This window comes from Toxorhynchites rutilus, chromosome 3, assembly GCF_029784135.1.
Source record: "Toxorhynchites rutilus septentrionalis strain SRP chromosome 3, ASM2978413v1, whole genome shotgun sequence".
Taxonomy (NCBI): domain Eukaryota; kingdom Metazoa; phylum Arthropoda; class Insecta; order Diptera; family Culicidae; genus Toxorhynchites; species Toxorhynchites rutilus.
Window position 1 is genome coordinate 296,206,186 of NC_073746.1, and position 13,184 is coordinate 296,219,369.

Here is a 13,184-nt window from a genome sequence, read left to right on the forward strand (position 1 = left end):
TAGCTCAGAAGGAAAAACAATTACCATCCTGATCATTCTGTATTCTGTGTAAACATTTTCATCGATAAGCTAGAGGGTAGGTAACAGGAAGCCCTCTGACATCTTCTGTTAAACAATATTCGCGTTGACGGCGGAATGGTATCGACAACTGGATACGACATTAGTTTGTGTGAGGCCAACTATTCTCTATCAAATTAGTCGATCCTGAGACAGTTTTAAATTGCTAAAATTTATTATGAAATTTTTTTCTTGCCGTTCTGACCCTAATTTAAACTATTTTCTATGATTTTTCAGATATTCTCTCCAAAACATTATAATATAAAATTATCTTTAGACACAATTTTTGTATGATATTTTTTGCTACTTTTGATACTACTTGCAAGCACAAGTGATTTTAATTTACATGGAGTACTAAAAAAAAAAAATAATTTTCATTCCTAATTTTAATTTTAAAAGTGTGTTAATTTCTTCTGCAAACCCATGTTGTCATGCCTACTCCCCCATTTCGTAATACGAAGCTCAATGTCGTCAACGCGGATACCCGCCAAAGCTAGGAAATCACCTACACATAGAGAAATAATTAGTAAATATAAAGAATTTGTTGGTAAATGCTCCCAACCTATAGTCATTTTCTACCGTACTAATAAACATATATGTCAAGCAGAACCGAAAATGCACGTATTAGAATTATATCCTTATTATACCGATTTGCCTTATGGTAACACTAAAAATCATCAAGGACGCCCGAAAGTTATAAATGAAGGATAGAGCCTTCGAGATTAGTTACGATGGGACTCGGGAAACTAAACTGATGGGGTTCTTTTCAAAAATCGACTTCTTCAGAAAGCTTGAAACATCTACAGGAAACGAATCAATCTTTATATTCATAGTCTCCGTAAACAAACATTTATTTATGCGACCTCATAGAGAAAAACGTGTTACTCTTTTATGTAGAGTACGGAATAATTTTTATTCAAAAAAAGTGTGCACTTCATCTGAAAACCAAGTATAATTTTTGCTTCATAAAATGGAACACGAAGCTCAACGCGAATGGATGTTTCCTGCATTTGGTATCGATAGTACGTTATTTCCGATTCGATATCACTAGGCTCTTGTTCCGATCGCTCAAATAATTCATGATTTTTCAAAACCAGTGTTGACGTCTAGTGGCGACACACGAATTTGCTAAAATTTGAATTAAAAATTTAACTTGGTGTTATTGAAATACTAGAAACACGTAGTTCTGACTCTAACTTAATCTATTTCTCTAATTCCTTCTTTATTCCCATTAAAACTTATCATTTAATATAAAACCCACACCATTTTCGTATAATATTTTTCACTAATCGCAGAAAAAAATAAATTTCAATTCACTTGAAAACCTATTATTGTCATTGCCGCTTCCCAAATTCAGAGTACGAAGTTCAATGATCAATGCAACGCGAATTGAAAAATATAAATTGCAGTCTCTGGCTCGTCTCGTTATTATTGTTTTCCCATCTTCTGTACCAATCTTCACTGCGGATAGCGCCCAGCCCTGGTTCCTACCTAACGAAACTTATCGCACTACTGTGTCACGTCATCCTCGCCGCTGGGTTTCATTCATTGGAAAAACTCGCCATTTTGCACTCCGCCGAAGAAATTGTACAGAAGTGAGAAATTCTACCGAGCGAATCGGTTTTTGTGCGTTATAAAACATCCATCAGACGACGCGTAAAGCAGAATTGTGTTTAAAGGGTTTAACAGTACTGTTTGTGCTAGCGGATTAAGGAGTTTCAATCGAGGCGTGTGGATTTACAATTGTGGGAAAAAGTGATCATTTGCTCCGGTTGTGCGTGTGCCAGCGCTTGGGTCAAGAGTTGCCGGGTTGGCGCTACGCAAGAGGGCACACTTTCATTGCCTTCCCATTCTAGCAAATTTCACTTGTGACGTGCAATAAGTGTGCGTGTTTGGTTTGCGGTGGTTGATTAGTGTTGGTGCGTGTGCATTCGTGATATCCCCCCTTAGCTCGCCGTAGTTAATTGGTGTGTTGCCGTTGGAAACGGATTAAATTACAGGAAATATAAAATGGATATGTCTGGGCCCCCAAGAGGTGGATATCGAGGACGCGGAGGACCTCCTCGCGGTGGCTTTGGCGATCGTGGACGGTGAGTTTGTTTTTTTTACCGGTGAAGGCTTTGAGTGTGTGTGTATGTGTGTTGAATGTTTGCATTTTTCGGAAAATGGTGGTTTGGTAGACAATTTGTGTTGATGGCATTGAACTTCTTGTTTAATTTGTTAAGTAAGAATGATAATGGATCAGTATGTGGAATATATTTAGAATAAAATACAAAGTTATAAATTATGAAATAATGTAAGAAAATTAAATTTTTCATGTTAAATTCGTGCTCTACGTGACAGAGTAACACGTGCAAGTGATAAAAAAATCTAGAACAAGATTTTTCGCACTTTTGAAAAGGTCCAATGTACCAAATGTAAAAGACTTACTCGTCTCGATTATATACAGACTAGATTATATACTGACTCGATAATATGGTCCAAGAGAGGACCAAGTCACAGAATTTAAAAAAATCAAGTTATTGATGCCACTAGATTAAGAATTTTTAAGTAGGAAATTTAGAAACCATTAATTTTATAAAAATAACGATTTTAAAAACCATCTTATGAAAAAAATTATAAATATACCTTTTGAATACAACAAAAAACTCGTAGATAAGGCTAAAGACAGCTAAAGAAAGTTGCAATGAACAAGGGATACCATAATAATGATGGAATTAGGAAATTGGCCAACGCCTTTGAAATTGAGTAGAGATTTCAACCAGCGTACGATTATGAGTTTGACTCAATTTTCATACATTAGCACATACATTCGCCATTTTTGAAGAAATAAAAACCATTATTCTGAAAATAGATAGCAAACCTTTTAACTCTCATATGACACTACAATTTTATCTAAATATAATGTTCCGAAAGCTTGTTTTCAACTTTCAAATGAAAGGAAAAGAGATCTGCATGCTGGAGTACGATTACGGATTTGAGTCACTGTATATCATGTCCAGACAGAGTGGACCATGTGTCAATCATTTGTATATGGAACTTAAACAATTTCCAAGCTCCGAATTCAAACCAACAAAAAAATTTCTTGAAGCTTATAGGTAGAAATGTGCTTGAATGCGTTAGCGTAAAATGTGCACATTCTGAATATATTTAAAAATGAACTTGGTCCACTTAGTGATCCCCGATAATCGTTCGATTAATCGATTAATCGAATACTTCCTACAGAAATCGATTATTAATCGAACGAATACTGCGCAACCAATAATCGAAGCGAACGAATAATTAACGTCGATTAATCGATTTAAACCCAGAGAACAAAAAAACGTACGGCCGCTACAGTTTTATCCTGCAATTCAATCATTATCTTTGACGCTCCCCTAAACCCGTAAAAGCAGCTCAACGCCGTCAACGCGAATTGAACTTCGTTTACGCGTTCCAGGCGGAATGACACTTTTTTGATTTTACATGGCTCTCTAGCAAATGAGAAATATTAGTCTAACTAATTATTTCTCTCAGTGTGACGATTAATCGATTAATCGATTATTTGGGGCGATTAATCGTATCGAATAACGAACTGCTGAAAATTATTCGATTAGCTGATGAACGATTAATTTCAAAAATCGGGGATCACTAGGTCCACTCTGACTGAACAGTGAAAAATGCTGGTATTCAGTGTGAATCATCGCAAAATATGCTATGAAGTTTAGACTCTAACGATGACAATGTATCCGAATTTGACGATTCTATTGAGGAATACTGCCTAAGAATAATGAAAATTGGGAGTATATGCTTTAACATGTAAGCCGTGCAATCATATTTATGCATGTAATAGAAGGCAGACTATCATGCTAAACGCAACCAAATGTTTACGCAGTTCCAATCTCACATCCTTCTCGCTCTATCGCTCATAACAGTATGGCACAGTTTGACTCACAACCAGGGTTGCCAATTATAATTTTCAAAGACCAGGAAAAATGAAAAAAATAATCAGAAGAAATCAGGATAGCTCATGTTGGGTTGTCCGGAAAGCTAATGTCTATTTTTGGGAAAACAAAAGCATGATATTTAATTATTCAATTTTATATACACAGTTTTGTTTCACAATCTTTCGCCATCTTCCACGCAGCTTAAATATATATAATATAAAAAGTTCTATACATCGATTTGTTGCATTTGGATGTTATTTGCTGCGAAAATATAACGGAACTTGTATTCTCTTTATTTTGTTCTACATAATTCTTCAATTGCAGATAAATTATTATTCAAATTTTCACTGAATTCATCGTCCATGTTTTGGAATGAATTTTTATTCAACATATGAGAACAATGCATGTCTATAGTGACTCGCCAATGATTTCGGGAGTCTGACTGAAATGTTTTAATGCATTCACCATATAGTCCGGACCTGGCACCAAGCGATTATCTCCTTCTTCTTTTGTTACCATCTGAGTGTTTGTCAGGATATCAGGTAACATGCTAAAAAGTCTGGGAAAGCCTGAAAAATCAGGAAGGTTGGCATCTCTGCTCACAACTGTTAATTGATTGAAAAATATTTCGAAATTGTGCATTCATAGTGAGCCAGTGAGTCTTGAAAAGTGCTTTATTGTTTCAGTTAGAGTGGACCATGTACGAATAGGAAGCCAAATAACTGCCATCTTTGGCATGATACTTGAAGTTTTTTACAATTATTATACGTTAAAGTATTGCCTGAGAGTAGCTAACATTTCTGGGAACAAAATCGAACGAAAAAATTGTGGCTTCGATAGTTGCAGAGCACTATACTTCATGTTCGTATTTCTCGATATCATGAAAATGTCACATGGTCCAGTCTGGCCTAACACCAACCATATACAATTTTAGAAAAAAAAAATATTTTCTTTTTCTTCAAATGCCTTTTTTGAGGAAAAAATGTAATATTTCAACTATTTCAATTAAGAACACCTTCAAAACCACTATATTTTATGTTTTCCACTTCCAAAATGTTATTTGAATCCACGTATGTTTCACAGCTATATTCTGTACTGGGGATTGTTAATCGGTTTTACCGTTACCGATTTTACCGGTAATACCGGGTCATTTTCCATTACCAAATTACCGGTAATTTTACAACCAATAACCTGTAATTTCGGTATTTTTTTTACGCCATAAATAATATTTGCCTTTATGCCGCTTTGAAATATTACTCGTGAAATTGGTTGATGCTCTCGAACCAGTTCTGGTCACTGCTGAACTGCTATTGCGGAAAAAATGTACCCTTGATGAAGCTGACGTCAGATCGCAATTTATGCTAGAATAGGAAACTGTAGGAAAACTGTATGTAAACTGTAGGAAATTTCAAAGCAGCTGCTCGAAGCTTCGATTGGAAGGATTTCAGAAAGACGTATCGTATATGCAGATTTGTTCCCGTATATCAGGGATGGCCAAACGGTAGTCCTCGGTCTACCGTTCGCCCGCGTAGGTACTCCTAGGTCTAGGATGGTGACACTATCCAAACCCAATGGATTAAGATGTAAAACTAGATATTTCTTCTTTAAAGTTTTCGTTTAAATATTTTTTCTCAGATTGTTAGTTATTTAGGTATATCATTTGTTGAATGACCAGTTGAAAATTCTGGAAACATCCGGCATTAGGTTTCGAAAATCAATATAAACTAAATTTTTTGAAGACAACTTCGATTTTGAAGACTGCGAGTGCGAGTTTTAATGAAGTATTGTTATTTTTATTTTAAAACTATGTGAATGTGATTTAATTATGTAGATTTCTTTCATGAAATATAGTCATAAATGGAACAACATTGATGAACGAGAAATTAAAAATTTCTAAAATTGAATATTGAATTATGAATAATAGAACTATGCTCTATTTTGCAGTCGGGTGAAAGCTGTCGGTATAATTCATCGAGCTGTTTGGTTTACTTGTTGTATTTCTAATATTTTGCTTCGGGAGAAAAATCCCAAATTTCGTTTCAAAATATGCAATTGACCGTTCGATTCAATTTTCATAATAGGGGTCAACATTTCTGACAGATAGTTTTTATACCTCTCGGTTAAATTTCTTTAAAAAATCAACTATATCGATTGATGAGATTTAACACAAAAAAAGTATTATTTATCAATGATTTAGTAACCGATAATTATTTTTATTTCATAGAATAATTTATTATTGAGTTTTTATTAGCATGACCAATTTTTTTCCTTGAATTAACCATCCTGTACTCGAGCATACGATCTCACAGACCGGGAATCACTAATTCTGTTCTGAAAAGGCTGAATTAAATGACTATTGAAACTGAATGAAGTTGAAGAAAAAATACTTAAATCAAATACCATCAGGCCTAGAATTTTATCATGGCAAAATTACAGTCTGTGACAGCGTGCGCGAATATACGAGTTATGATTTTGAACGCGAGTACAGGAAAGTTAGAACTAGAGATGAAAAGCTATCCGGGCAATATTAGCTACCCGGCCGGGTACCGGATAGTGACCGGATATTACAAAAAAAAACTCATCAACTTAAGATAATTCATAAAGCAATAAACAAAAAAAATCTTTCACAAGTGAATAAGGTGTGATTACAGACATGTCAGAAATGTTATTATGTTATTATGTTATTAATGTGTTATGATTTTTGTTGAGGGGGCAAACCACGCCACTGTTCACTTCATATGACCCTGCGCATTATAGTAGCATCAGCATCGCTCCATGACAGTTCGTCTGATAACCGTCGAAATACAGTTGTCATAACAATCCCATATGTTTTCCTCATACACATCTTTGCTAGCCACAAAAAGGTAGAGTTCCATCCGAGTGTTATTAGTAATTAATATTGAAATCAATTTAAGTCATCCTGTAGTAAGCTTCGCTGTATACAAAACAAGGAGACCAAATGTAAGTCGAGATGAATTATTGTAAAGCATATCTGAATTCATTATGTGAATATATTATATTATAGCTTTGAGCTCGCTCACCAACAATTCCCGCGTGCTGCAAAGAGTCGTCCGAAAAACCCCCAACAATTTTATTATATATTAAATATTAATTATTATCACCTCATAACAGTATTAATTTTATAACAGTACTCAAAATTAACCAGTGGTAAACTATGATGAATAATGATGATGATGAAATAATGAATTTTCAGCAGAACACCGAATTACCTTGAATATATAAAAGCTATATAAAAGCGAAATACTTCAACCGCCGGTCGCCGGTCATAATAATTTAGATTTGATTTGTAGTGAAGTAAGTGTACCACCTCTCAGATTACCATCTCTGAAGACAACTCTAAGTACAACTTACAAAAATCTCAATATTATGATATAAAATCATTATCAGGAAAAAAAACTGTCCCAGATTCCTTGTAGAAAACTTGATACACTATTTTATATTTTTTATTTATTTCTAAAATGTAACGCTTCATTTGCCTCATACAGGGAAACTTCGATATAACGTACACATTTCCAAAGTGTAGAGGAAAAAAAATTCCAATATTTTTTTTTCTGATAGAACAATAAATTATCTGTATTGTGATGCTAGAACAAGTTTTGTACCTTCAATCAATCCCGAAATACAGCTGGTTTTGTAATTCCGGATTCTAAATGAATCATGCTTTAATCAACAGTACGAAGGAAAACATCATGAGAAAGACTCACGGAAAACTACCCTATGTAAAATATCAGCTCAATCGGACTTCGTTCACTAATGTCGCAAAGCCGTCAAAGTTTCTATTTTTTGAAAATCGAAAAAACACCCAAGGGGGGAGTCAAGGAAATTATAGTATTTTTCGTACAGGACTTCCTGCTAAATATCGATTTGCACTAGAAAATACCCTATGCAAAATATTAGCTCATTCGGACTTCATTTACTATTGTCGCAGATGTAAAAATTTATGTTTTCTGAAAATCGAAAATTCCGGAAATCCAGTTCAAACCCCTTATAAGGAGTGATCGTACGAATAGTAGATGCAGCTTACAAGCAGTATGAGAGATTCGGAGAGCTTAATCGAGCAGTATCCTCTGCGTAGAACGAGATACACATTACAACATGGTGCAGCTTGTTCGAAACCACCCGAATGGGTTATTTGAACTGATTGAGAACAAAGGATGACCTACGAATTAGAAACTTACGAATTAGAAATTGACGTTAATTTTGTGAAGCAGTGAGAGTTTTTTCATTTGGTTTTATAGATATGAAACACATTTTTTTCAGTTTTTGAATGTTTCGCGCCTGGACACAACAATAAAGTTCGAATGATCAGTCTTATAAATGAGGCTATTTATTATGTCCCACACTATAAACTTCAATTCAACCGATTTCTTACATATCTCTGGAAATTCAGAAAAAATGAGGGGATCTATAGTTGTGAAACGCAGTGTATTTCCATAAATTATATTCAGTTGCATACTTTTAATTAATAAAAGGAAAAAAATCGTTACTTGTGTGGGAGTATAAAAAAAATCTGTTTTGAGGAGGTTGAATTAGATGACTATTTAAACTGAATGCAGACGGAGAAATCATATTTTCTGAAGTTTTTTCATCTTCTAATAAATACCAATGAAGCCTAAAAAATACACAATAGAAATATCACAATATCACAGAGAAACTAAACTTTCGGTCTGTGACACCGTGCGCGAGTATACCAGTTAAGGTGGAAACAGAATGTCGCGTTGTGCGTTGCTTCTCATCAGTTGTTAGTCTGTTGATTTGCAGTCACAATCTAGCATTCGCGTCACCACTTGTCATGTAAACAAAAACAAAATAAAATTCGTATGAATCGTGAAAATCTTGTGTCCACGGAATGTTTTGGAAAACAGCACATTTACATATCCGCGCTGGCGGCATTGAGCTTCGTTTACTAGTTTAGAGCGTGAAAAATAGCTGATTTGCAGTCGGAATGAACACGTTTTCAAAATTAAAATTATGAATGAAAATTAGCTTTTCCATATCAAACTAGTATTTTGTTTAAATGAAAAACAATTTTGTTTGCAGGTGGTGAAAAAGTCTCATATGAAAAATCTTTATGATGACATCTCTATATTATGATGAAAAAATTCAGCAACAATGTTGGAATTGTTTGACCACATGGTTGAATGAAAGTCAGAAACACGTGTTTCAAGTAATCAAATAACATGATGTGAAAATTTTCATTAAAATTTTTGAATTTTAAACCGGCTTCGTGTCTTCTAATCTGATAGAGATTACACTAACGAGTTTGGGACCCAAATTATGGCCCTAATTTGAAGATGCCACCAGACGTCGACACCATGTCACTGCAGTTTAGAACAAATGTTAGCGTTTAGCACAACGATGCTAATGACGCAACGCATTATTGTGTTCGACTAAAAGGAAACACACATTTTTAAAATGAAGTGTCAAAGCACAATTGTCGCAACGCGACGCATAGCGCGCCATTATGGTCCCACCTTTATGATTTTGCACGCGAGTACAGGAGGGTTAAGGTCACGCGTTCAATTCTCACTCCCGGCATTATTCCGAAAGTCACTATAATGGAGGAGAAAAAACATCTGGGGAAATTGAGGAGTCGGATAGGTTAGACGGGTTTCCCAACGTAAGGCAGAGCGTTGTTATGATGTAGAATCACTTTTTTCGTGTCTCTGTTCGTACTGTGCGTCGCTCCTTGCTTTTGAAACATTCCCAACGTATGAAATCGCTTGGAAATGGTTTGGCGCATAGCTTGATCTACCGGTCCGCCGATTTTCGTTTTTGAAGATGTAGGATAGGAGCCGGTATTAGTCTCTAGACTCGTCTCGATTCCAAGAAGATTAATCATTAACCAATAATCCCTAATTATTTGCTTCCAACAGAGGCCGTGGTCGCGGAGGTCCCAGTATGGGCCGCATGATGGGTGGCCCGCCAATGATGCGTGGCCGCGGTATGATGCGTGGTGGCCCACCCCGGGGAATGGGTGGTCCCATCCGGGGAGGACCCATGATGTCACGTGGAGGTCCCTACGGTGGACGCCCTCCAATGGGTGGTGGCATGCGCAACAGTTATCAATCTTCAGTTTCGAACGGTTCCGGTCCGCCTCCGTCCTCAACATCCGAAAATGGCGGCGAATTGAAAACGGCGGACACCACCTCGGCAAAGCCCGTGCCGACCACGAGTGGCAGCACACCCACTTCCACGTCCAATGCCGCGGCATCTTCGACGGCTGTTAAATCAGGTGCTCCTGTAGCTTCACAGGTTCCCAGCTCCGAGACGGGCCGAGTTACGCCTCCTCAGCCGATCAAGACGGCAGACTCTAGCAGTCTGTCCCACCATAGGGAATCACAGGATTCGTCCATCCAGTCGACTGGTGGTTCATACCACTCATCCTCGCGTGGAATGGGACCCCGTGGAGGGCGAGGAGGGTACATGCCCCGTGGTATGGGACGAGGACGTGGCGGATACGGTGGTGGGTATGGTGGAGGTTACGATGGACCCAAACCGTATCGCGGTGGGATGGGAGGTCGGGGCCGCGGCGGATACGGTGGAGGACCGGGAGGATATGGAGGTCAACCAAGCTATAATAGTGGATATAATAGTGGGTATAATAGTGGACCACCTCCGTCGTACAATCAGATGGGTGGTTATCAAGGTGGTGGCGGCTATAATCAAGGACCACCTCCTCGGCAGCAATTCGACACTCGACAACCATCGAACACGACAACGGTAACGCCAATAAAGCGAGGTGGAATGCCTGGTGGCATTCCTCCAGGACCCAAAAGAGGTCGCTATGATTCTGGACCACCCAGCCGAGCCCTTCCACCGAAAAGTATGCCTCCACATCATGGTGCATCGGCACCTGTTTCGTCATACAGTGCCCCACCCACGATAGCCGGTCATGGAGGTTATGCAGAACACAGTCATCCCCCGGCAAGCGTGGAACAATATGGAACACACGGAACCGCCGGTGCTACCGGTTATGGAACTGCTGGGACGGCACAGGGCGGTTATGCAGCAAATGGCTACGGCCAAAGTTCATACGGTGCTACAACGATTCCATCCACAGGTTACGCCACTGGGTCCGAATACGATACGAGTCATTACGATTACAGGTAGATATGAAGCAATAGCCTCAGCTGCGCAATTTTCGTCTAACCCAACCCTCTATTTCGCTCTTCAGCACCGGAACGTACGACACTCGCTATCAAACTGGCTACTCCCAAGACTACAGCCAATCGTACGGTACCACAACAGATTACAGCACAGTACCCGCAGAAAGTTATTCTAACCAACAGTATGACGATCGATCCGGAAGTTACGCTGGATACGGTGAGTACTACTAAATTCGCTTCTCATATATATCATGTCTTGGTTGTTCTTTTTTTTATTTCGCCATTGATTTAAGTCCCCCTGGGAAAAACACTATCAAAAGCAATACAAGTTTCCAAATAATAACGATATTGTTAGCGAAATCTAAAAAAAGAGATAGAGAGAGATTATCAGAGCTCCCGTTGCCAAGTTTTTTTTGTTTCAATCTTATTTATTTATTTCGTAAATTCATAAGCTCTAAGTTGAAAAATGATCAAACAGCACCCCAATATAACGTATTCCTATTTCAAATATTTTATAGACGCGCAAGCCTATTCACAAGGCTACGCAAAGACCGATCAGTACGCTCATGGTGGTTATTACTAAGAGACAAACAGAGAGAGAAAAAGTAAGAAAGTGTGTGCGTGTGTGTAAAACAGAAAGAGATACAGCGAGTACTTTAAAGCAGAAAAGTAAATCCAAAACACTATTCATACTATCTAGCGAATAGTATCGGGAATGAGCCCAACAGCAAACCCAAACGTATTATGCATGATACGGAGATCTTGCACTGCAAGGCGCCAGAAACCTACAGCGGCTGGGCAGCATTAGAAATGCGAAATAATGAACGAACCGAAACCAAAACTACAACACCCACTGTTCTGATAAACAAGCGAGATAAAGATGAAAAAAGGTGATGATTTTCAGCACATGATGAAGCAGACAAACAAGTAGTAATATTTAACTATAACTGCATATTGGAGTAGTAGTTGTCGTTGTAAAGTGGCATACTTTTTTTTCCAATTTTACGTGATAACGGAATTCTGCTAACTTCGGCACTATTTGAATCTAGTTTTAATCAACTGTCTGATGCAAAATGAAATTGAGAGATATAAATATAAAGTAATAAAAAAAATGGAACAAAAAACATTTATTTCGTAGGTATTCATCGTAGAGTTGAACTACACTAATCATATATCATGCTCTCAAAACATTAATCTATCAATAAAGAACAACATTAAATGTGTATGATAACATAGTCTGCAATCAAGAAAAGAAAAAGAAAATCCCACAACCAAAAACCATGTTTTATGTTCATTACTCGATTTATTAGTTTTCATTTTTTATCGATTTTACCATTCTCTTTCGAACGTTGCAAAAATCATGAAACAAGTGCTATAACCACCATCATAGCTCAAATGCAATAGGAATCAGGTACGGGTCATTCTTGATCAAATAGAAACAGAAGATTTCAGCACCACACCTTTCACAATTAAGAAAAATGTAATATTTAAAAAAAATCTCCTGAAATATTTAAGAGTCAGACTGATTGGTTCGCGATTAAAATGATGACCGCATATGCTACTGAATATTTCTTTTTTGAACTTTCAAAGGATGGGAAAGTTAAAAAATTTATTTTTCTTTCGAATGACGATTTTCGCGAAATAATGGATGAGTTTTGGATCAATACAAAATTATTTGTGATTATGGAAAATTCTATTTTTTTTAACGATATGAATAGTGTATAAATCATGACGAGAAGATAAACAACTCATAACGGATAAGATTTAATAACGTGAGAGCAAATCGTTTTTGAAAGATGCCAATTGGAAAAATCACATCAACGTTTTAGAGGCGAATGAACTAAAAAGTTTAAACCCTCTTAAAGCCAAAAAGAAGAAGAAGAAGAAGACATCAACCGTTTTTACAAACAAAACACCAGATAAATGGCAACGCATTGTATAGCGTTCGAAAAAAAATGACATCTATTTCAAATGGGCAGATATAATTCAGAGGGTACAACAATTGATGAATATAAATGGTTATATGTTTTTGAAGCTTGCTAGCTTGGCACCTCTAATTGAATATAATTCA

General features: G+C 37.0%; 1 protein-coding gene across 3 annotated transcripts; it reads left to right on the forward strand.

The window, feature by feature from the left end:
- The first annotated feature begins 1,568 nt into the window (after positions 1–1,568).
- Positions 1,569–12,338, forward strand: LOC129778715 (prisilkin-39-like). Of its 3 annotated transcripts, none has more exons than XM_055785791.1 (5): positions 1,569–1,976; positions 2,058–2,147; positions 9,881–11,113; positions 11,182–11,330; positions 11,632–12,338. In XM_055785791.1, exons 2-5 carry the CDS (start codon positions 2,068–2,070, stop codon positions 11,694–11,696), a joined length of 1,527 nt encoding a protein of 508 aa, XP_055641766.1. In that variant the 5' UTR covers positions 1,569–1,976; positions 2,058–2,067; the 3' UTR covers positions 11,697–12,338. The 3 variants fall into 3 exon arrangements, with proteins under 3 accessions (XP_055641766.1, XP_055641767.1, XP_055641764.1); XM_055785792.1 differs by having other exon boundaries at positions 1,569–1,784; XM_055785789.1 differs by having other exon boundaries at positions 1,569–2,147.
- The last annotated feature ends 846 nt before the right edge of the window (positions 12,339–13,184 follow it).

Excerpts from the sequence above, each read along its gene's own strand:
- LOC129778715 (XM_055785789.1), top strand. The coding sequence starts at position 2,068 with ATGGATATGTCTGGGCCCCCAAGAGGTGGATATCGAGGACGCGGAGGA. Across the intron at positions 2,148-9,880 it reads GGCTTTGGCGATCGTGGACG|AGGCCGTGGTCGCGGAGGTC; the intron begins GTGAGTTTGTTT and ends TGCTTCCAACAG. Across the intron at positions 11,114-11,181 it reads ACGAGTCATTACGATTACAG|CACCGGAACGTACGACACTC; the intron begins GTAGATATGAAG and ends TTCGCTCTTCAG.